This window comes from Misgurnus anguillicaudatus, chromosome 8 (genome assembly GCF_027580225.2).
Source record: "Misgurnus anguillicaudatus chromosome 8, ASM2758022v2, whole genome shotgun sequence".
NCBI classification, from domain to species: domain Eukaryota; kingdom Metazoa; phylum Chordata; class Actinopteri; order Cypriniformes; family Cobitidae; genus Misgurnus; species Misgurnus anguillicaudatus.
In genome coordinates this window covers 12820547-12846806 of record NC_073344.2, presented here as the reverse complement: position 1 = coordinate 12846806, position 26260 = coordinate 12820547, and the positions used below count along the sequence as shown (strand labels likewise).

The 26260-nt window shown below is 35.6% G+C and overlaps 2 protein-coding genes across 4 annotated transcripts in view; one reads left to right on the top strand and one right to left on the bottom strand.

Moving 5' to 3' along the window:
• gabra5 (gamma-aminobutyric acid type A receptor subunit alpha5) overlaps nt 1–26260 on the top strand; it is a 48588-nt gene that overhangs the window by 3837 nt on the left and 18491 nt on the right. The window contains exons 5-6 of the mRNA XM_055214367.2: nt 937–1157; nt 12779–12861. Of these exons, the coding sequence (XP_055070342.1) occupies nt 937–1157; nt 12779–12861 (304 nt within the window). The remainder of the gene's footprint in view (nt 1–936; nt 1158–12778; nt 12862–26260) is intronic.
• gabrb3 (gamma-aminobutyric acid type A receptor subunit beta3) overlaps nt 1–26260 on the bottom strand; it is a 116827-nt gene that overhangs the window by 82427 nt on the left and 8140 nt on the right. The window lies entirely within an intron of this gene.

The window sequence follows — 26260 nt, the reverse complement described above, 5'->3', positions numbered from 1 at the left end:
TCAAAATTCTTAGATATATCATGATATTTTAGACAAATAAGGTAAGACATCTCACAAACCTTTTGCCTTCCTCCACTGCACTTCTTTCACTGACCTCTTGACCCATGAAAAACTTCAAAGAGCTGATGCATTGTTTCAAAATAAAAGTGCTTTGGGTAGGGTAACACCAATGACATAAATTTGGGGGACAAATATTTATTTGATATTATTCATATTAATAGTGTATTTTTACCATTTCAGTGTTGTAGTAATTTCATACAGGGTTAAAGGTATGCAAATTTGATTTGTTTTACAAAAAACATGGTTTTAAATAATAAGTACAGTTTAACTTCCATGTATGATTAAAGAGACAGGGCAATTTTCAGGACCAGACATTTAAAAAAAGTAAAAAAAAAGAAAAAATAGAAAATTAAATAAATAAACTCTCACCATTTTAAGGACAGTCTATATTTAAATATATATCATTATGGGATTATTGGTTCAAATTAAATGATTAAGGGGTCTGCAAAAGCAAGATACACGCATTTCCACCTTTTTTGTAGAATGACCCAGATATAAGTCGATGATCTGGACAGATTTTAAACTGCATCAGAACTTATGCTGTGTGATTATTTAGAATTTTGTATGCTCTGCACTAGGATTTCATGACATAATTTGAAACAAGTAGTAAAAAGAAAAACTATCAGTATTTATCTGTATAATTCTAAGAAATCGAATATTGTGCATCCCTTGTTTATATCGAGTGATGTATTTTCTTTTAGAAAAGGCCATAATTTAAATCCACAAGGCCATAATAATGTATATGATTAGGTCATTTCTCCCCTGGGCCCTCTTCTGCCTCAGTAGCCTATATTATGAATGACCTTAGTGTTCACCACTCATCTCCATGCCTTCAGATGCAAACGAAATGACACAGCTGTTTTCCTCCCAACGCAGGAGTACACCATCGACGTATTTTTCCGTCAAAGCTGGAAAGACGAACGTTTGCGTTTTAAGGGCCCAATGGAGATGTTACCTCTGAATAACCTGCTGGCCAGCAACATCTGGACCCCCGACACCTTTTTCCTCAATGGCAAAAAATCCATTGCCCACAACATGACCACCCCCAACAAGCTGCTGAGACTGAAGGATGATGGGACATTGCTATACACCATGAGGTACCAGTTAGAAGTCATATTTACAGATCCCTGTTGTTTTACAGCACGTGAAGCGCTGTCTGCTTGAAGGGTAGTGAGTAGTTATGTGTAGGGGAGTTGTAAATTTCTGCTTCATTTCATTTATGACCTCCTCACCCATATCTTGACCCGGTGAACCCTTTGTCATTTGACAGATGGGTTAAGCACACACACACAAACACATACTTGGCTCCAGCTCAATTATGCTTCTCATGTTCAGCACCATACAATCTCAGTGGGAATGTATAGCGTGGCACTGCTAAAGCTAAGATTTTTCTACATGCATTTTATAAACACTTTTGTTATGTCGTTGGCAGTCGCATAGCAAGAACAGAAGAGTGTTTCTCCTTGCCCTTCACAAAGAAATGGTCCCAATTTGGTACACTGAAAAAAATTATTTATTCAATTTACTTATTTTTTTAAGGTAAGTGGTTGCAATCAATTTATTTAAGCTACATTTAAAAAAATGTTTAAATGTAGCTTAAATAAATGGATTGCAACCGCTTACCTTAAAAAATTTAGTAAATTGAATGAATATTTAGGTGTAAATGCATACTTTTTGAAATGGTATTGCCTCAGTTACAGCTAGGGACATTTTTTTTCTGACAGTGTAGACAAGAATATTTATGTTTTAAGAATGAATGCACCAATGTATAGGTCTATAATTGGCATTAGCAGTTAAAAGCATTTTTTCCAACTATTGGACATCAACCAAATTTGAGTAAAAATAACACAAAAAAGTGAGCAATTCTAAATTAACACATTATTTAGTAAATTCAACTAAATTTTATCATGTAAAATGTGTAAGAAAGAAATCAAATTAATAATTTTTGGTTGAAACTACTTGAATTATTTTAGTAAATATAACTTAGTGCACTAAAAATAATAGGCTGTATTTACTTAAAAATATAGTGCATCATTTTTGCATCCACTTTTTAAAGTAAATTTTACATGGAATTTTAAGCAGTTGCTTAAATTGCTTAAAATTCCATGTAAAACTTACTTAAAAAATTGCAGTTGCTTAAATTACTTAAAATTCCATGTAAAACTTACTTAAACAATTGCATTTGCTTAAATTGCTTAAAATTCCATGTAGAACTTAATAAAAAAATTGCAGTTGCTTAAATTGCTTAAAATTCCATGTAAAACTTACTTAAAAAATTGCATTTGTTTAAATTGCTTAAAATTCCATGTAAGACTTACTTTAAAAAATTGCAATTGCTTAAAATTCCATGTAAAACTTACTTAAAAAATTGCATTTGCTTAAATTGCTTAAAATTCCATGTAAAACTTACTTAAAAAATTGCATTTGCTTAAATTGCTTAAAATTCCATGTAAAACTTAATTAAAAATTGCAATTTGTTAAATGGCTTAAAATTCCATGTAAAACTTACTTAAAAAATTGCATTTGCTTAAATTGCTTAAAATTCCATGTAAAACTTAATTAAAAATTGCAATTGGTTAAATGGCTTAAAATTCCATGTAAAACTTACTTAAAAAATTGCAGTTGCTTAAATTACTTAAAATTCCATGTAAAACTTACTTAAACAATTGCATTTGCTTAAATTGCTTAAAATTCCATGTAGAACTTAATAAAAAAATTGCAGTTGCTTAAATTGCTTAAAATTCCATGTAAAACTTACTTAAAAAATTGCATTTGTTTAAATTGCTTAAAATTCCATGTAAGACTTACTTTAAAAAATTGCAATTGCTTAAAATTCCATGTAAAACTTAATTAAAAATTGCAATTTGTTAAATGGCTTAAAATTCCATGTAAAACTTACTTAAAAAATTGCATTTGCTTAAATTGCTTAAAATTCCATGTAAAACTTAATTAAAAATTGCAATTGGTTAAATGGCTTAAAATTCCATGTAAAACTTACTTAAAAAATTGCAGTTGCTTAAATTGCTTAAAATTCCATGTAATACTTACTTTAAAAATTGCATTTGCTTAAATTGCTTAAAATTCCATGTAAAACTTACTTAAAAAATTGCATTTGTTTAAAATGCTTAAAATTCCATGTAAAACTTACTTAAAAATTGCAATTGCTTAAAATTCCATGTAAAACTTACTTACAAAAGTGGATGCAAAATGATGCACTGTATTTTATTTTATTTTATTTTAGTAAATCCAGCGTATTCTTTTTTTTCAGTGTAGTTTTAACAGCATGGTATTGCTTGGCTGCATCATGGCAATTAATACAGTAGCCCATTGTGTAAAACGGCAGCGCCTCTACAGTATGTCGGTTGGACGAACGAATGCGGAATCCGTAAGCCTAATGTTAAAACGGCTAACACACACTTTCCAACTTCTCAACAAATCGGTTACGACTACAAGACACGCATTATCTCACCTCATTAATATTCATGAGCGGGACTGATGCGCCTCTCCTGACTTTATTCGTTTATTTTTAACTTTGTGACTTGGGCCTTTGTGAGTTGAGCAAAATAAGGTTGAGGGGGGGTGAGACAAAGGGAAAAAAAAGAAACAACAAAGAAAGAGGAGAAAGAGGGCATGCGGCTGTATGTTTATACCCCTGTTGTTGAGTCGTTCTTCGCAGACTGTCTGCTCCATTACTCGCACTAGCAGGGCGGAGGGGAGCGAGCACGCATTTACTCGCATTCAAACACACACGGTTTCTGCTCGCCACGCTACCATCAGCATCAGCACAATCTTCTCTGCCAAGTACTGTGCACTGCTGTGTTAGGGCTGCATAAAAGCCGCTATTGTTGTTCGAGAATGGCATCAATACCGAATCCTCTCTGTTGTGGAAACCGCTTCACTAAGTGCTGGATGCTGAGGAGCACAATCATAATAGTGTTAGTTAGTCAGCGGCTTTATTCTCTGAGGTTACAGCTACGCTAATCCATTATGCAACGAGTTATTAGCTTTTATTAACTCAAATTTAAATACAAAAGGGGATTTGATAACAGAGGTAATGGGGAAAATTAGATTTCACGGAGCAGGGATCTAACATAAAGTAAGTGAAAAGGCCAAAAGATGCATCGTTTTATTTATGCAAAATGCATTTGCTGTTTACGAAGTGTCGTTTTAGTAGCTACATCTGTGCTTTATATTACAAATGAGTACAAAATCCTTCAATTGATAAAGGCTTAAATAGAACGTCTTTTTTTCGTGATCACATTGTCATGTAGATTGAAAGCGATCTCATCAGTCAGACATTAATGACTCTTAGAAGGAAATGACTCAGAGCATGTCATTTAGAAATCGATGTCGGAGCTATCGTAGCTTGCCTATGATAAACTCTGCCCAGCGTTGCATTTCCTCACAGTGCAAACCATTAAAAGGGCCTTTTACCACTCGCTAATGCACACATTGTTTCCGGAAAAGCCATCAGCGGTAGTTTTTTCTCTTTCCTTCTAAGATGGGTAGAAGAAGAACCTTGGCTGGCATGAAAAAGCAGGGCAAAGTGTTTCACCACCCACATTCTAAAAGTGGAATGCAGTCTACGGGCTTTTATTAGCGTTGAAAAGGAGGTTATGAGACGGGAGATGTTCTAGAAAACGTCAAATGTTCTGAAGGATCTGCCTTTTTTGTTTTGAATAACGTCTTAGATTGAACGTGAATGTTGGGACAAGTGGTGCAGTAGGCAAGCAGTAGAAGCTGGAAGTATAAATTAAAGATAAAAGCATGCAAGCTGTTCAATTAAGTCACTCAATAATGGCACAGATTCTTCACATTTTTCATCATAGCAGTCGGCTTTAAATGTGCATGTGAATGCAAAGTCCAGATTAGGGATGCTCATATCAGTTAATTTTCCCGACCGACAACCGAAGCTTCTAAACCGAACATTAACCGTTAACTTATAAGATTTTTATATGAAATTGTCATTGAGTAAAAATACAGTTGACGGTTGTCTGTGAACTAGTAAAAACAAGACATTTAATTTGAACGTGCAAACAGCAGCGACAGATCAACAACAGAACCAGGATTCATACATTATCAGATATTCACGCAACATTACCTTATTAAAAAGCACGTGATCGGTCCAGAGGATTAATATCCAAAGTGCAGATTGTCTCCGTTTCATCTACCACAGTGGTCATTTCTAAAGCAGGACGCTTTTCAGAAAGTTTTGGTTTTGCGTCGTCTTTCTCCGTTTGTGCAAAAAGAGAGATGTTTATGTTTAGGGTCAGAGGCCATCAGCGAACGTCTGTCCGGATGTGCGCGAGACGGACCGCGTCATCTTGGGCGGACACGCGCGCGTCTCTGTTCAGCTTCCAAACACGCATACAAATGATTTCTCATACAAATTATTACTTTATCAGACCGTCAGGGCAGCAATCATTGGTGTCATTTACAGGACATTCACAAATTAAAGATACAGTAGAAAAGTTGCGAAATGTCTGTCGGCTCATGACACGCACCATATTTTTTATTTTAACTGATAATGTTAATCGGTCATAAATTCTTACCTTCGGTTAACGGTTAAACGGTTAATGTGAACATCCCTAGTCCAGATGTGTTACTCAGAATTTTCAATGGTTTCTATACACTGCAATGGCATATGCATTTACTGTATATACTTTTAGTTGTTTTTTGTCATTTTCGGGTTTTTATAAAAGGCTTTGGATAAAAGCATTTGCCAAATGCATGAGTAAATGCATAAATGTAGGCTTATATCAGGTAATCGACTCCAAAAATATATGAGGAGCTCAGATGCAAAAGCCACTAAATGCCAGTGGCGGCTCGTGACTGCTCATCCGAGGGGCGCAAATTCAAAATATGTGTGTTGCTTGTGTTTTCAAAATATGTGTTTATTGCATTATGTGAACCATGTGCATCACGTGTTTTGTCAAAATAAGTGCCTGCTGCACATGCGCCAAAACCGTTTATGATAAAAGAGACGCTCGTGTTCACAAAATACATTATGCATGAGATTATGTGAGTATCTGGCAAACCTGAGCGTCTCTCTTATCATAAACCCTTTAGACGCATCTGCAGCAGGCGCTTATTTTGACAAAACACATGATGCACACAGGATCACTTGACGAGCAGAACACATATTTTGAAATTACGAACCACACACATGACGGGCTACATACATGTACAACTTCGCATCAAGCGCCCTCAAAAAAAGAAGTCACCGGCCGCCACTAAACGCTAAACGCTATCTCCGTCAAAAATGAAGTAATGATATTATACGTTCATCAAATACTTTCCCTTCAAATCCTTCAGGCCATTCAGACCAGTGGCGGCTGGTGACTTCTTTTTTTGAAGCTTACGATGCGAAGTTCTTCACAACATGTATGTAGCTTGTCATGTGTGTGGTTCGTCATTTCAAAATATGTGTTCTGCGCTTTGAGAGATCGTGTGTGCATCACGTGTCATGCCAAAATAAGTGCCTGCTGCCTTGAACTTGAACTTGAAAGGAGACGCTCACGTGTGCCAGATATCTCATGCGTAATCAGAGTTTACTGTTAAGTGAGTGTCTTGCGTGTATTTAGGGAACGCGAGCGTCTCTTTTATCATAAACGGTTTTGACGCGTCTCCAGCAGGCACCTATTTGACAAAACACGTGATGCACACAGGATCTCTCCACACCCATGACACATATTTTGGAAAAGGGAACCACACACGTGACAATCCGAACATTTATTATGAATTAGCGCATCCTCGGAAGTGCAGTCACGAGTCGCCACTGATTCAGACATACCACTAATTTTTTGGGGGGACATTTTTGCCTTTTTATTGATAGACAGTAGGTTTTTTTTTGAGAGACGACAGGAAAGTAGAGGGTGGAGAGAGGTGTGGGATCGGCAAAGGACCTCGAGCCGGGATTCGAACTCGGGTCGCCGGAAGTGCGTTTGCACCATATGTCGAAGCGCTGCCCACTACGCCATCAGCTCCAACAACATACCACAAATTTTTTATAATTCATAAAACTCCTCAATGATGTTTTTACAGTGCATAGAAGAAAATGTTATGAACGACGTTGTAGCACATCACGGCACAAGAGTTTTTTTTACCCAGTTATATGAGATTTACTGAATTACAGTGGCAGCCGGTGACTTCTTTTTCCGACGGCGCTCAATGTGAAGTTCGTCACAACATGTATGTAGCCCCTCATGTGTGTGGTTTGTAATTTCAAGATATGTGTTCTGCCCGTCGAGAGATCCTGTGTGCATCACGTGTCTTGTCAAAATAAGTGCCTGCTGCAGACGCGTCAAAAGGTTTATGATAAAAGAGACGCTCACGTTTGCCAGATACTCGCATGATCTCATGTGTAATCAGAGTTTACTGTTAAGGGAGTGTCTTGCGTGTATTTTGTGAACGTGAGCGTCTTTTTTATCATAAACTGTTTTGACGCGTGTGCAGCAGGCACTTATTTTGACAAAAGACGTGATGCTCATGGTTCACATGACGCAACAAACACATTTTTTTAATTTGCGCCCCTCGGATGAGCAGTCACGAGCTGCCACTGCTAAATTAGGATATTGATCGAATTTCTAAACCTTTTACCTTTACTCAGATAGGATGGTGAAGAGTAACTGGAGACTTTCTTAAAAGTAGGGTTTTTTTCTAAATGTTTTGCAACAAAAGTCAAATTTGTTAAAGGAACAGTATGTAAGAAATTTATATCAATTAATCATAAAACGGCGCTGATATGTCACTAGACATTAAGAATACTTATTTCACTCACAACCGGCCAGGATATTGTTATTTAAAAAGTGGAGTTGCAGCCCTCAACTAATGTTTATGTTGTCATTTTGTGTATTGGCCACCAGTTGTGTGATTGCAGTACCAGTTTTAGCCACAAGTTTTGTGATTGACCACAATCCTATATACTGTTCCTTTAAATACTAATGAAATGACTAAAGTGACATTTTACTTACTGACTTATAACATTTTTTTCATTGCCGTTAAAGTGAGATTATTAAATCTAAACATAAGAGGCTGATAAAAAATGCTCAACATGTCAGACACACTTAGGCCTAGTACAAACTGGACAATTTTTGAATCTTAACCAGTTTTAAATCCATGGACGAACACAGACATACAGTTTGAAAATATTTTTTTACATAATCCTCAAAATACACACAATATGATTTTATGACCTATGCACATGATGACTCTAATAACTCTTAATAGCAAATTTCAAAGTAAAGCAAGATTTCACAGAAATGCGAGATCGAACGTGACTTGAGAATAACAAATGTTGTGATAGTTCTTGCATAACACATTATAAAAAGCACTACTGTTGCCATAGTGCTCATGTTTCTTTCTCAATTCTTTCTCATGTCATGTTTGTGGGTGTTTTGGTTCAGCTATAAAAGCATGCAACATCCAGTTAAAGCTTGCACGATCTCATTGGCTATTGCAGCTGTCATGTTGTACGCAGCCTGATCAAGAGTCATAAATATAAAACATATTTGATATTTAGTATCTAATATGGAATCGGGGAGGCTCCAACGTGATCAGGAACAGAAAAATAAATGGAATGGCATCAAATACCAAAGGTATCCCAGAGGTACCCCGGCTGTGGTAAAACACTAATCGGCCCATGCCCCCTTTCGATCACCGAGGGTGCAAATCAGGCTTAAAATCTTCACATGTGTGGCCAGCCCTAAAGGGTTTTGCATCTCTTTATATGTATACATACTGTATAATCATGTGATTTTTTTTTTTTTACATAAAATCATCCTACATAATGCAAAGAACATTCTGTGAAAATATAACCTCGAAATCTTTAATATTGACTAAGGCCATGTCGACATTTGAAATAAATGTGAAATCAATTATTAAAATCAAACTTTGATGATCCTTATCTTATTATATACCCTCACCTAAGGGATTATTAGGAACACCTGTTCAATTTCTCATTAATGCAATTATCTAATCAACCAATCACATGGCAGTTGCTTCAATGCATTAAGGGGTGTGGTCCTGGTCAAGACAATCTCCTGTACTCTAAACTGAACGTCAGAGCTTGGAAATTTTGGTGATTTAAGCAATTTTGAGCTTGGCATGGTTGTTGGTCCCAGACGGGCCGGTCTGAGTATTTCACAATCTGTTCAGTTACTGGGATTTTCACGCACAACCATTTCTAGGGTTTACAAAGAATGGTGTGAAAAGGGAAAAACATCCAGTATGCAGCAGTCCTGTGGGCCAAAATGCCTTGTTGATGCTAGAGGTCAGAGGAGAATGGGCCGACTGATTCAAGCTGATAGAAGAGCTACTTTTACTGAAATAAACACTCGTTACAACCGAGGTATGCAGCAAAGCATTTGTAAAGCCACAACATGGACAACCTTGAGGCGGATGGGCTACAACAGCAGAAGACCCCACCGGGTACCACTCATCTCCACTACAAATAGGGAAAAAAAGGCTACAATTTGCATAAGCTCACCAAAATTGGACAGTTGAAGACGATTTTGCCTGGTCTAATGAGTCTCGATTTCTGTTGATACATTCAGATGGTAGAGTCAGAATTTGGGGTAAACAAAATGAGAACATGGATCCATCATGCCTGTGGGTGATGTTTTCTTGGCACACTTTATGCCCCTTAGTGCCAATCTAGCATCGTTTAAATGCCACGGCCTACCTGAGCATTATTTCTGACCATGTCCATCCCTTTATGACCACCATGTACGCATCCTCTGATGGCTACTTCCAGCAGGATTATGCACCATGTCACAAAGCTCGAATCATTTCAAATTGGTTTCTTGAACATGACAATGAGTTCACTGTACTAAAATGGTCCCCACAGTCACCAGATCTCAACCCAATAGAGGATCTTTGGGATGTGGTGGAACGGGAGCTTTGTGCCCAGGATGTGCATCCCACAAATCTTTATCAACTGCAAGATGCTATCTAATCAATATGGGCCAACATTTCTAAAGAATGCTTTCATCACCTTGTTAAAATCAATGCTACGTAGAATTAAGGCAGTTCTGAAGGCGAAAGAAGGTCAAACACAGTATTAGTATGGTGTTCCTAATAATCCTTTAGGGGAGTGTATATAAGTTAATTTTTAAGATTTTATAAGGAAAAAAGACCAGTTACAACAACAAAAAAATAAGTAAAAAGTTTCTGACATTGACTTGTTTTGTGTCTACTGTACAGAATAATTTAAACGATACTATAAAGCAAAAAAAAAAAAAAACAGAAAAACGTTGTATAGTATTTTAAATGTATGCGTTACTTAATACGACCTGGTATTTGTAGCGTAATATTCCTTTAGCATTGATCAGCCACCATTAAAAACACAGAATCAATTTATACAGAACTATTATGAAAAATTTGAAAGACAGCCAGCGGACAGACGGGAAATAGTTTTAATGGACTATCATAGACCAAACAAAGCTCACAGTCAGGATGAAGCTCTGAACACTCACAGTTCATCATGGCCCTGCTGCCACATCACATCCAGCATTGCTGACCTCAGCACTAACTCTGTTCAGTAAGTACATGCAGACCCCTTCTCCTCCCATATGGCTGGTTTTGATAAAGTTATGTGAGCCGGGAGAATAGAGGTTGAGTTTAGAGGACAGGCTTTCACTTTTTCAGTACAGCAACTCATCACGGAGCTGTCAGAGATGAACGCCCTGTACTGATTAAGTGAGGGAACAGCGCCTCGTGTGTCCCGCCCCATTAATTACATTCTCACAGGGTTTCCAGTCAGCGATTCAACCACGGGCCCTTCAACTCTGGCCTCGTCTTCAGCTGCTGATGATGGAGTTTTAAAACAGTTACGGCTCTGTGGCAATATCAGGCCCTTCATTATGCTGTCGTCTGGGGTCAATGCTTGCATCTTATTGCATTGCTTACACCAAAGTACCGAATGGAAAGCAGGAACTTTCGAGAGCGAGGGGCATAATGGGTACAGTGTGGCATAATAAGCTGGCCATTATGGTAATGCTAGCTGTGATCCTCCCTGGCCTCCCACAATTGCTTCGGTAAATGGCTTTGCTAATGACTTTTGCTTTAGCTGCAGACGTTGATCAAAAACGTTGTTTTAAAGAGGCTGCAATCGAGCAGCTTAATTTTCTGTATTGTGCTTAGCTCAACGATTAAGTTGTTTTACTAGCTGAAATATTTTGGCAATTATCATGTGATGCTGTTCTTGTTTTGTATTGCTGATGTAAGTATATGAATGAATGTTAAAGTGAAAAATGAACTTACCCTCAAGTTGTTACATACCTTATATATATAACAGTTTCTTTGTTATGCTGAAAAGAAAGGGAGATATTTCTAACTAAGCAGGAAACAGGAGCACCATTGACTTCCATAGTAGGATAGAAAAATAGTATGGAAGTCGATGGTACTCAAAATTGATTTGGTACAAACATTGTGCAAAATATCTTCCTTTCTGTTCAGAAGAACAAAGCAATTTATACAGATTTGGAAAACTTGAGGGTAAGTAATTTTTGGACGAACTATCCCTTTAAATATCCCCTTGTATTATAATGTATAAAATCATGGTCTCTCTCTAAGATAATAAAATAAATTGTTCTATTTGTGTTAATGCTAATCACATTGAATGTGTTTAGCATCAGATTTCTCTGTTTATATACTGTGTTTATAAAAGTATAACAATTGTATTTACTGTCTGGTCCACTAGAGGGCGCTGTAGGATAGCTGTTTCAGCATCTGCAGTCTACTGTATATTGCAGAAAACTGATTCATATTACATCGTGCTAGATCAAATACAAAGATTTTTTAACATCATCAGACCTGAAAAAGGAATTTTGTACGTAATGTAAGTTTTGGTGTTTTCACTTTCAGAGAAATAACAAAAGCTGTCACAAGGGTGGTACCTTTTAAAAGGTCCCAATATGTTTCATTTACTGTGATGTATTCATCTCGAATGTATCAATATTAATATGCACCATGTAGGAACAAATGCATACTTTTTGAAAGGGTACCACCCCAGTCAGTGGCAGCTTTTGTGCCTTTGTTGTGTTCAGTATATATGTGGTTTACTAATGCATTTATATAGAATTACTATATGTACTATATTACTAAACTATAGAATATATTGTACAGTACTAGTAGTCATAACAATTTATATACATAATGGTGACTATAATCTTTAGCTATTTAGAATTAAGAGAGCTGTACAAACAATACAAATGTTTAAAATAGATTTAAAATAGCAATAATTATTTATTTGTGACAGATAAAAAATAAATGCAAATTTCAGAAACACTTTTCTATTTTCATTCATTAAAAAAGCTATTTTATTTTAAAACTTTAACTGACTTAATAAGGGTAAATAATATAAATGAAAGATACATAAAAAACAACAACAATAGATATTCTATCTTCTCAAGTTTGTAACAGAATTAAATGCAGTAAGATTGGGCAGCATTTATTTCCTTGTAGCCCTCAATAATTCCACTAGGTGGCACTATGAGCCTAAAACAGACAGTTTACATTCTATGCAGACATTGGACATTGAAATAAAATGAGAATAACAACTGAGAACCATAGAAATCGGTCAGTGTGTGTATGCTTGTGTTTGTGTTTAAGATTGAGGTGTGTGTGCATACAAGGACAGAATTAGAAGTTATTTACTTGATATATGCTCAATAATGTTTTTAAATTCAATCCTTTCTTAATGTTTCTTATTTTTCAGATTGACCATATCAGCTGAATGCCCCATGCAGTTGGAGGACTTTCCTATGGATGCTCATGCCTGCCCACTCAAATTTGGCAGCTGTAAGTTAACTACTAGTATTTTATTATGAATGAACAAATCTCATTTCCCAACCCTTGATTCATTATTAGTTGCCATTATAAAATATACATTTGATGAAAACAACATGCAGAAATACCTCCATTATTCAAATGTGCACATATTTATTATTTTAAATTGTGTAATTATAGCATGACGCATCGAAGTACAACACATTATCTTAGGAAATCCAGCCAAAAATATAAAACTTTACTATAATATATAGTAAAGAAGACTAATATATATATTTTATTTATTATTATTATTAAAGGGGATATCAAGATTCATTTTTCTGATATTATTTTGCAAACTTTATTAGTCTTTTTAGCCTCAGTCTTTTTTGCTGTATATGTTTTCATTAACCGTTTTATCTCACTTTTGAACAAAACAGAATTAACTTAATGCAATTACTTTGGCATAACAAAAAAGTCTTCATATTTTATATTGATTTCTGAGCCACAATACAGCACAATAATATTGTGATTCTGTACTGTACTGTATGTTTTTTGTGTTTTTCTTGACTGGACTAATGCAAAATTGACATTGCATTGAAATAACCATTGTACATTTCATTTTCTCAGAGACTTGCAATAAGTGGCCGGTTTCATAAATATAGATATAAAAATCTAGATTCTTGTTTTTAAGATAGCAATATTGTATAGTAGATTATCCCAATATACTAAAAAAAGGGTTCATTAAATGTACTAAATTGTTTAAATTTATTAAGGTAAGTGGTTGCAATCAATTTATTTAGGCTGCATTAAAACAAATAAAAATAAAAAAATAAAATAAAAAATGTTTGTTTAAATGTAGCTTAAATAAATTGATTGCAGCCACTTACCTTAAAAATTGAGTAAATTGAATTAATTATTTTGTTTAGTGTACTTTGAAATATTACTTCCCCCAACATCCATAAGACAGCTAAAGGACTGGTATTTAGGATACACCAAAATATTATCAGTTAACCTAAAAAAGTATTTCATGCAAATATGTGATTTAAGTCCAGAAGTTTGTTTAGTTGATTTAATCATTTATCATTTTAAAGGTCAGACCAGGTAGAAATAGATCATTAGGTAAATGCATGTCTCCAGTGTATGTCTAAACGCATACAGAGTCCAGTTTAGTCTCATTATCACATGCAATCCTATCCAAGAGCAGGATTAAGATTATCACCTGCTGCCTTTAGAAAGGAGGGTGACTTGAGGACTGGATTAGGAGCACACATACATAAACTTACTGCAAAGGAAGGTTTTGCTTTTACAGTATGAATGACCTGCAGTGATTTACAGTCTGGAAAATACAAGGATACTTGAGGGGTTGTATTGTAGAATAATTTATACGGGAGAAACTGTTACAGTCAGAGAGAGAGAGAGAGAGAGAGAGAGAGAGAGAGAGAAACAGTGCACTTATGTCTATGAGGCTGAATATCTGATGTATTGCAAGAAAAATCAATGTTTTTCAAATCATTGTTTTGGAGATCTCTTAGGCTTTCGTTCCTCACAGTTTTCTCATTGCTGATTCTTAAATTTGAATGTCAAATATCAAATTGTGCTAAAAGTTACATTAGTTATAATAGTCTACACAATCTGATATGAATTCAATTTAATATGCGCCAATCCTTATTTGAAACCAATTTCGAAGCAGCCACGCTGTGCCAATTTATGATACCCAGCTGTCTCAAAAGACTTTTGTGCCCCTATTCTTGTAGCCGGCTGGTATGTTGACAGCATTTTTTAAAATATTTGTGATCAAGGCTTTGTAGTTCAAAAGTGGTCTTATGTTCAGTCTTGGAGAATGCATAAAGATACTTCATGATTTTTGTCAGTGGCGGCGGGTGACTTCTTTTTTCGAGGGCGCACAATGCGAATTTAGTCACAACATGTATGTAGCCCGCTATGTGTGTGGTTCGTAATTTCAAAGTATGTGTTCTGCGCGTCATGTGATCCTATGTGCATCAAGTATCTTGTCAAAATAAGTGCCTGCTGCAGACACATCTAAAGGGTTTATGATAAAACAGACACTCGCGTTTGCCAGATACTCATGCGTAATCAGAGTTTAGTGTTAAGGGAGTGTCTTGCGTGTATTTTGTAAATGTGAGCGTCTCTTTTATCATAAACGGTTTTGATGCGTGTGCAGCAGGCACTTATTTTGACAAAACACGTGATGCACATGGTTCACATGACACTTCGAACACATATTTTGAATTTGCGCCCCTCGGATGAGCAGTCACGAGTCGCCACTGATTTTCTTTGTACCGGTTGGTTCTTGCTTTGTAATCTGCTTTATTTCATTGGCATGTACAACATTTACTTTAATTTCTTTCTCTGAATTCGTACCGCGAAAAGCGAGGGGTGAGCAGTGGACTGAGCCGTTAGTTGCAATGCGCAACCTTACCACTAGATGCCGCAAAAATGTACACACTGCACCTTTAAAGGATTAGTCCATTTTCTTAAAAGAAAAATCCAGATAATTTACTCACCACCATGTCATCCAAAATGTTGATGTCTTTCTTTGTTCAGTCGAGAAGAAATTATGTTTTTTGAAGAAAACATAGCAAATTTTTTCTAATTTTAATGGACTTTAATAGAACCCAACATTTAATACTTAATTCAACACTTAACAGGTTTTTTCAACGGAGTTTCAAAGGACTATAAACAATCCCAAACGAGGCATAAGGGTCTTATCTAGCGAAACGATTGTCATTTTTGACAATAAAAATAACAAATATACACTTTTAAAGCACAACTTCTCGTCGTGTAGATCCGGTCGTGATGCGCCAGCTGACCCCACTACGTCAACGCAATACGTCATCACGTCAAGAGGTCACAGAGGACAAACGCGAAACTCCGCCCCAGTGTTTACATGTGTTGAGAAAGAGGACCGTTCCTACGTTGTTGTATGTCAACTGATACTAATTAATATCTTTGTGGCATTTATTGTTTAAAATGGTCCGCAAATGTGCGTTTTAGATATGTAACACGTGACCTCCCTACGACACTACGCATTTACGTTAGATCGCGCTGGACTGGACCTTGACGAAAAGTTGTGGTTTAAGAGTATATATTTTTTATTTTTCTTGTCAAAAATGACAATCGTTTCGCTAGATAAGACCCTTATGCCTCGTTTGGGATTGTTTATAGTCCTTTGAAACTCCGTTGAAAAAAACTGTTAAGTGTTGAGTTAAGTATTAAATGTTGGGTTCTATTAAAGTCCATTAAAATTAGAAAAATTCTGCAATGTTTTCTTCAAAAAACATAATTTATTCTGGACTGAACAAAGAAAGACATCAATATTTTGGATGACATGGTGGTGAGTAAATTATCTGGATTTTTCTTTTAAGAAAATGGAATATTCCTTTAAGTCTTACTCATTGATTTCAATGTTTGACATGGCCTAACTAAGTAATATTAAAGATATCAAGATTTCCATTAACATTATTGGATAAAATGGATTTTATTTACATTATGTACAATTATTTTATTTAGAAAACAATAAATGACAAAAAATTACAGGCTGGGTCACATATTAACTATTCATTATTAGCTGATAATGTTGCCTTCATTTCAGGACTTTTTGAATTTTTTATCACATTTTCCACTTTCAATTCTTATACACAGAGAGCAGAGAATAACTGATCTTACTTGTAAATCAGACAACAAATGTGTTTACCCGAAGTATTGTGCTGTGTTATGTAAAGGGTTATATAAATTGTGTCAGCACTTAGCAGCTTTTGTTTGGCTAGTTGGATAACAGCGACAGACGCCTGATTTTCACCATCATATCAACTAAAATGCTCTACAAAGAAAACAGCGTTCGTATAAATTGTAAAACTATTGTGTGCATTATGTTAATGCTCATTAAAGAGACGGACCATCAATACCATACTGGTTAATCTCCATATAATAGACATAATGTACATTTACCCGCGATGGACATTAATCTCAAATGCATGTCTTTGTAATTCATTCACCAAAAATGCTGACACATTCTTGCGTAGGCAGTATACGCTTACAGTGTTATCCATTTGGGAAGAAAAGAAAATGAGGCTCACTACACTGGGGGATGTTATTCACAAGTATAGAAAATTAGTAATGCTATAAAATGCGACTGCTGTGTCATCATATATTCGTTTGTACAGGGCTGTATATTAACCACAAACATGGATTGTGACACGGGTAAGAGACAGAACAAAGAAAGCATATAGTATTATAATTTCTACAGTAGGGGAGAGCGGGGCACAACCTAACGCTTTTTGGTTTTGGCTCAATTATTCAAAAAATATTCGAGTTTGATTAATTATACTTTTACACAAGCAACACACACATCTCTGCTATAAATGAACATTTGAAGTTTGTTTCTAGTACTTACAATTCTTGGACAATTACGCCAAACGTGACAGAAGTGCAAATGTTACAACTTACCCCATAGGTGGGGTTAATTGTAACAGGCAGGGGGTTAGTTGTAACACTTGCTTAAAATTAAGTTTGCAGGCAAATATTTCAATACTATTTTGTCTATATACTTGAAGTGGATATGTTGCCCTGAGAACATCTCTCACTTGGCAAAATCAGTTTGAGCTATATCTGTCTATAATAGACAGGTATCCACACTGTATTCATTTATCCAGCCCTTTTCTAACAATAGTTTAATTATAAATGGATACAAATGTCTAAATATGTGAGAAAAAGCAGTACAATTATGACAAAACATTTTTTTTTAATATGTGACCCAGTCTGTAATAATCATACTACAGTTTCAAAAATCAAATTCTGAGATAAAGTCTGATTTAAGCCATTCATTTCATTATGATTTTAATCTTTGACGTGACGTTATTCCATCAATATTAAAGATATGAACAAAAATAAATTTGACACACGATTTTTGATAAGACAGGCACATTTATTTTGTTGGCAGCCAGCAATCATTCGTGTGTAGCCGATTTAAAACAACAGCAAGAATTACGCTAACATTAGCGGTTTTCATATCATAAGTGCTGAGGGGTTAGTTGTAACACAGCGTTACAATTACAGTAACCTCGCTAGGTGAAAATATTTTCAAGCCTACCAAAAAAGTTGCTAAGAGCTGCAGACATATTTCAAAACAATGCTATGCTATGTCAACAAGACACTGATTAATATGACATAGCATTGGATTTGGTTTCTTACATACCCAACTTAGAAACTGAAAAAAACATGCGATGAAAAATTTTACTTACATGCCACCCGAACACTCATTCATCAATAATGGAAAAACAATATACCTTTCCAATAATTTGCGGGAGTCTTTTGGCAGCATGAAAAAATACCGAAAAAAATCGCTGTGCAACAAAGTAAACAGTCCGTGTTACAACTAACCCTGCGTTAGTGTTTGCCCCGTGCACCCCTACTTTCCTATTGTGATCTCCTCTGCTGAATGATCTTTTACCTGACATTTTTTGTCCAGTTTTTGTATTCCTTATCTCACTCACTAATACTTGAGAGATTAAACTTGTTCCTCGTCTATACCTGCTTTAATAATTAATAGCAACGTTTCAAGTTATATTAAAGTTAATTATATTATTGTTTTTGCCAAGTCTTCATGCTTCATTAATTTTTTTTTAATTTTTTTATTTTACCTTTATTCTACAACACTGTTTGCATTATCCTAAAAACGGCACCTTCCTCAGAAATAGGCAATATGCTCAGATTGGTTAGCTGGCCCAGTGTGTTGCAATTCGCTAACCATCTACAGTACCGCACGTTGTCCGGAAACATCACACCCCTTAACATTACAGGAAGTTGCATGTGCTCCAGTGTATTGTAAACAGTTGCATCAATATTGCCTTATCAATTTGTGCCCGAATCAGTAGGAAATATTAATGAAAAGGATCGAGCAGAACCCGTGCAAGCACGGATCTTACAAGATGTTTCAGAATAATAAATTTTTGTTTGTAGTTGTCTCGTACGTTTTAGATACTCTGTTATTTGTAGGTATATTGACTGGATTTACAGTGATCGCTGCTGACTGTATAGCCCAGTTTGTTTTGTCCTTATAGAACCAGTAGGCAAATATCTGTCGCCAGACTCCATTATGAAAACAAACCATGGCTTTATTACAGTGGCCAAACAAAATGCAATGCACAATGTTAAGCATCCCTGTAGCCACAGTATAGGAGCATGGGGGTATACACTACATAAAAGCTCAAGCTCAACAAACACTAATATAACTGTGTATGTGACAAATAAATACTTGAACTTAAACATTTGAAGTTCGGTGGCGGGATTAAAAAGAATTTTGCAGGTGTTAGTAGGCGTTTGCCAGCTATGCATGAATTAGCATTTAGCTAAGTGGTATAGGGTTGCCACATATGTCTCATAAAAAACCTGGACATATCGATGACCCGACCGATTGGTTTGCTCACAAGCCCCCTAAATAGCATAATATTTCTATAGACCTATGCAATTATTGGCAACACTTTACAATTCTTATTTGTTAACATTACTTAATGTATTAACTAACATGCACTGTAAAAAAAATCCGTAGAAATTGCAGCTGAGTTGCCGGTAATTTACCGTAGATTTAAAGTTATGTTATTTACTGGCAACATTTTGTTCAAAGTTAAATGAACATTAAACATTTACAAGTCTTTGTCTTTACAGAGTAAAACTAAAAAACAGCATCAAGCAAAACATTCTGGGAAACAAAATCTGAAGCAAAAAACAGAAAAAGGTTGATGATGATTTCTGGTTCCCAGAATGCTTTGCATGAGGCTGTTATTGTATAGTTCCACTCTGCAAAGACAAAGACCCGCCAATATTCAAAATCCATTCAACCCTGAACAAACTCTTGCCAGTAAATAACACAAATGTAAATCTACGGCAAATCACCGGCAACCCAGCTGCAATAACATTGAAATTTTTACGGACTTTTTTTACAGTGTGAACTAACCGTAATCAGTACATTTGTTACACTATTTGTTAATCTTTGTTAACATTACTTAATAAAAAAAATACAGCCATTCATGGTATATTCATGTTAATTCACAGTGCATTAACTAATGTTAACAAGATTTAAATAATGTATTATTAACATTAACAAAAGATTTAAAAAAGTTGCTTTATAAGTGCAGTTCATTATTAGTTCATGTAATGTTAACTAATAAACCTTATTGTAAAGTGTTACCCAATTATTTGTTAAATATATTAAAATATGTAAATCACTTTTTCAATTAATATAAGCTGCTTATACTATTTATGTAAACTGTTCTTATTTATATTCCATTTAAACAGGTCTAAATAGCAACTAGCCGGCTGAAAATCATTTACAATCATTTAACCTCCCATGGGCAATGCTGAAGTCACTGTTACAAACTGTACACCGACTGTCATTATTTTTAACTCTTATAAGACAGGTGTACACTTTCGTGCCTTATATTTTCGCTTTTGGGGCGCTCCTGTTTCTGAGAAGAGATTAAAGCCAGCTCACACTGACAATAGGCTTTATGCCCAGCTGCACTACTTCCTGAACTTCAGCCAGCTCCTTGTTTCCTGTCTGCCATTATTGGACAAACTGATTAATCCAGGTGTGCCTGACCTCAGTAGTCACAACAAAAATAATCAGACACACCTGGATTAATCAGTTTGTCCAATAATGGCAGACAGGAAACAAGGAGCTGGCTGAGGTGTAGGAAGTAGTGCAGCTGGGCATAAAGCCTATTGATTGGTTGGTTTACCGAAACACTCCAATCAGGATGCTCTCTGTCTTACATGCGCTTAATGAGGCACACACACACACACAGACGCAAGGTCTCCCTCTCTGCCGTGCGCGCGCTAAATAACATATTCACATAGCTTTTCAAAAACCTGGACATGCAGTGTCCAGGGAGAGTTGATAAATTTCCCGGGACAGGTTATTAAAAACCTATGCCCTTTGTTTACATCCTTGCTACATCATAAAAATCATCCCAACATGGCCTCACCCCCTTTGTTGTGTTGTTGGTTTGTGTAAATGTTGTGGTTTGTGATGTAATTAACCCAGGAAGAACCTCACTTGGAGACCATCCAGCCGTTCATTTGTAGTTTATAAGAAGCGATTTCTGTTAAAGAAAATATTTATTTTGCATTGAACTTTGAGCGTTTAAACTTTGCAGATGTTGTTTATAGTACTTTTTTACTATTTAGCATAATTTTTTAGAGTGTAAAAGTGAATATATCTTAATATGCATTGCAAAGTAATGCAAATAAATTTTTATTTTTCCATTTTTTGTAGCCTTTTTTTAATCAGCATCCCACAATCTTATGTCTCATTCTTTACAATATAATTTTTAACAGTTACAGCCAATGTGTTGTATATTGAACTCCTTCCATACTCCATTATGTCTGTCCCAGATTCACCTACAAAAATTATATAGACCAAGGATTACTGTGGAAAGATTCGAGCTTGTAAAGGTCCCTAGAGGTGAATCATATTTATATCCACAAATAATCCAATATATCTTTTTCTTGGAAAGTTCTGGGAGAAAAATAATGCATTTTGTCTTGTTGTGGTGTTGAAAGCTTATGCCAGCAAGGGAAGATGTAATATCAGGCAAGTCTATACAATAAGATGTAACTTAAGGGCACACTTCACCCAAAAATGATGATTCTGTCATCCTAGTTTTAGTCCTTCTTTGATTTTCATTGGTTTCTTCCCGAAAGCAGAAAATATGAAGAACCCTGTTTGGCTGTACTATCCCTTTAAAGCATATGAAGCATATATAATGGTTTAATTGAAAACAATATCTTGGTGTTTTCAGAAAATGTTCTCTATCTTTTTTCTTAACCTGCTGAGCTTGAAGTTGAAGCTAAGGTTAACTGTTATACTGTGTTTATAGCTGGAATCAGAGTATTAAAGTATTAGATGCACCTAAGGGCAGCAAGCCTTATTATCTCAATGGTAAGAGAGATAAACTTTAAGGACAGGCTGAAAACAGAACATTGTGTGTTTATAGGCATGGGGGAAGTGCAATTGTATTTTTGTCATGCTACCATGTAGAGAGAGCATGTATCCTTGGATATTTTTTGAATATCCTTATTCTAGCATTGCCAAGGTTTGGTGTGTACACACCAGAAGCGAATTTAGTTATTTGCATGAGTAGATTACATACAAGTCAAGGTAAAGGCACAAATTTGAATCTATTCATCTTTACCTTGTCCTTGACTTGGGCAAATAACAAAACTGAATGACACGAAACTGGGCAGCGCTTTAGCCGCAATTGCGTTATTCGCCTCAAGCATCTTCCGCACAAGTTAAAATCTTTTAACTCAAACGTAAAATTAGCATTTTGTCGATTCCCACATTGTTGGAATGTCTGTTTTTGAGATTTATACCTAATTGGGTATATAAAATATATTAAATCAAAAACTTTAAGAAACTTTGATAAAGGTCTTTAACTCTTTCCCCGCCAGCGTTTTTTAAAAAGTTGCCAGTCAGCGGCAGCATTTTTTATGATTTTCACAAAAGTTTAATGCCTTCCAGAAAATGTTTTTCTTAAAACTTATAAACATACAACAAATTAAATAACCGACCATTTGCTTTCAAACAAACAAACCAAAAATATAGTTCTCTTTTTATCTCTGAAATATGGGTAGGTTTCTACAAAAACAGCAAATTGTGAGCAAAAAGCTGAGATAATTGCATTTTTGTGAAGGACTTTTGTTAGAGGTCAGATGCAGAGAGATCCTCAAAACTTACAAGGACATACAGCTGTTTGCCCTAGGGCGATACTTCCGGGTTTTATAAGTTGTGGAAAGCCGGAAATACTCGTCATTGGCAGGGAACTACGATGTTTGGCGAAAGAGTAATATTTGAAGAGTTTCGTTGCAAAACGAGATAACTCAGTTTTTTTAATTGTTCAGAAACCTCGTTTTTTTGGTTGTGCATTCCAATTAATTTCAATTCAACTGCAGTTGGTTTGTTTTGATTAAAAACTTCATAACTTAAAAAATACAGCTAAATAGCACCATAAAACAAAATAATAACATGATAACATAATAATAAACATGTTTTGACAACAATGTTAAAAAATGGATTTATTTCGTTTTGCAACAAAACTCTTCATTTGTACTATTATAATTACAACTTATTTGTGTTTTATTTTATAAAATCCTGCTATGCATATGAAGTAACCGTTTTATAAAAGAAATAAGCCCCCCGAAGCAGTGGTGTTACAGTGCATTTTATAACAGCTACTCTTCTATATCCCATCAAAAAATATCAGTAGTCACAACAACAATAATCAGACACATGTGGATTAATCAGTTTATCCAATAATGGCAGACAGGAAACAAGGAGCTGGCTGAAGTTCAGAAAGTAGTGCAGCTGGGCATAAAGCCTATTCTCACTTTAAACTAGTTTCTTATTAGCTTACATATTGGCTGTTTATTAGTGCTTATAAAACACATATTAAAGGAATAGTCTACTCATTTTCAATATTAAAATATGTTATTACCTTAACCCTTGTGTGATGTTCGGGTCTGTGGGACCCGTTTTTAATGTTTACTGAAAGAAAAATTATGCAATTAGTTGTTGTTTCAACCTCAGATTCATTGGCCTTGGCTCATTTTCTATAAAGAACATAAAAATAATCAAATTTATAATTACTGTACACTTTGTACCCCCCCTACACATTTATATTACATATGTGGTGTTCGGGTCCACTGGACCCGGGGGTAAAAAGAGTGTAAAAATGGAATGTGCTATGTAACTTTACTCTGTTTTTCTCCTATCTGGGACTCCTGTGAGTGCATGAGTGTGTTTGTATATATGTCTGTGCATATGTAATAGATGCATGTCAGAGTTTTGTCCTTCTGCACTTGCTGTAATGCCGCAAGGATACAACATGTTATTTATCAAGCAGGAACACTTGTCTGCCCCCACTGTCCCAAACACTTCACCTTTTGTCTAACAGGAACCATTCTACATTTTACCATTATCTTCCTTACAAAAAAATCCATAGTTTTATTATTGTAGTAAAAGTGTAGTAATCATGGTTATTTGGAATATTGGTTACCAATTGTAAAACCATGGGTGTGTACCTGGTATTTACCACGTTGTGGGGACCAAATGTCCCACAAAGATGTGTGTGAGCATGAGTGTGTGAGAGAGAGAGAGAGTGAAAAATAGAGAAAGTAAAATATTATCCATGTATTTTCATCATTCTAAATTGTGGCCAATAGCAACACATTGTACTGCAATGTGTGTGGACATAAGATGAACACAATATATTTGTATAAAATGCAAGAAATGCATACGCAACACAACCACACAGTAAAAATTTGCTTCTTATGTGTTGTGCAGGCTGGCATGAACAGGTATATGTGTTTAGTGTGGATGATGTCTTATGATACGGCATCTGTTCAGTTGGGGCCTGTGCTGTGTAGACTGACACAAATGTGTAAAATTTTAAAAAGTTCAAAGAATTAAACATCAACAGTGATGAAAAACTTTGTTTCACTTATACTTATTTAAGATAAACATGTTTTTCCCCCAATATCTGGATCAGAATAGAATTTTCTTCTTTTGTTTCATATTACCACAAAAACGAATGGCACTTTAGTTTATTAATAGTCCTCTTCCAGTGGTAAATGACAAATATTAACCATAAATTCTGTCTATGTTACTTGCAATAAGGCTAAAGTAAACATCTATAAACAATATTACATAAATTTGTATGACTGCATTGGTTTAAGAGACTAATAATGCTCTGGGTCCACCAGACCCACAAACATCGTCTAAGTAACAAAAATATGAACACCACACAAGGGTTAACTAAGAACTGTTGATACATCCCTCTATCATCTGTGTGCGTGCACGTAAGCGCTGGAGCGCGCTGCGACGCTTCGATAGCATTTAGCTTAGCCCCATTCATTCAATTGTACCATTTAGAGATAAAGTTAGAAGTGACCAAACACATCAACGTTTTTCCTATTTAAGACGAGTAGTTATACGAGCAAGTTTGGTGGTACAAAATAAAACGTAGCGCTTTTCTAAGCGGATTTAAAAGAGGAACTATATTTTATGGCGTAATAGCACTTTTGGGAGTACTTTGAGTCGCCTGAAAAGTCCGCTCCCCTTCTCCCTCTCATAATGGGAGAGGAAGGGTGTTACTGCGCCGAGTCGAAGTACTCCCAAAAGTGCTATTGCGCCATACAATATAGTTCCTCTTTTAAATCCGCTTAGAAAAGCGCTACGTTTTATTTTGTACCACCAAACTTGCTCGTATAACTACTCGTCTTAAATAGGAAAAACGTTGATGTGTTTGGTCACTTCTAACTTTATCTCTAAATGGTACCATTGAATGAATGGGGCTAAGCTGGGTGCTGTCGAGGTGTCGCGGCGCGCTCCGGCGCTTGCGTGCGCGCGCGCGGATGGTGGAGGGATGTGTCAACGGTTCTTGGTTGGGGTGGTGACATATTTTAATATTGAAAATGAGTAGACTATTCCTTTAATGCCTTGTTCTGCATGACCATATTGTACATTAACCAATCCAGTACCTAAAACTAACCGCTACAATAAATACCATATTAGCTATTAATTAGCAGTAAATTGGGAGTTTACTGATGCAAAAGCAATAGTTATTAATTAATTAGTATTCCCCATTTTAAAGTATTACCAGCGTTGAATAATGATCCAAATACCAGTAAATTAACGAGCGCATACCTTTTTTTAATTACGTTGCATGTTTCATACTCACATAAATTTAGCATCTGAAAGAGAAATGCAATAAGCTCTGTTGCAAAAACAACTAAGTTCACACCTTTTCAGTGCTAATATTTCACTGCATGACTAGTAAATCCTGACAGTAGTTTTTTAACATCAAAAGAGACATTTGCTCTGGCGCAAGCTGTTAGTAAATCTGGCCCATAATCTACACTCAGACAAAATATACGGTTTACATTTTTATACATTCTAAAAAATCTTGGGTTGGTTAAACCCATGGATAGCTAAATATTAGACAGAACCATATATTGGGTTGGGTTGTTGTTACCCAACCATGGGTTGAAACATCCCAGCAGTTGAGTTGCAACAACCCATCATAGGTTCTGTCCAAAAATTTCCCAACCAGGGGTTACACCAACCCAAGATTTTTTAAAGTGTAGGAGCGCAGAGCTTTAAGTTTAACTCATGTCCACTAAATTCAATCCAATTATCAGTGCTTACGATCAACACCCATATTTAGCACCAGGACCGTCTTCACTCACATTAGCCCCATTCGTTTTAGTATCACACCTTCTTAAGTTGAACTAAACAGAATCTCTGAACAAAAGATCTTCAGATGCTTGCCTTGGGAGAACTGATTTGACCCAGGAAAATAATAACAAAGATGTTAAAATGACTAAAAAAAATGAGTTTTGAGGTTTTACT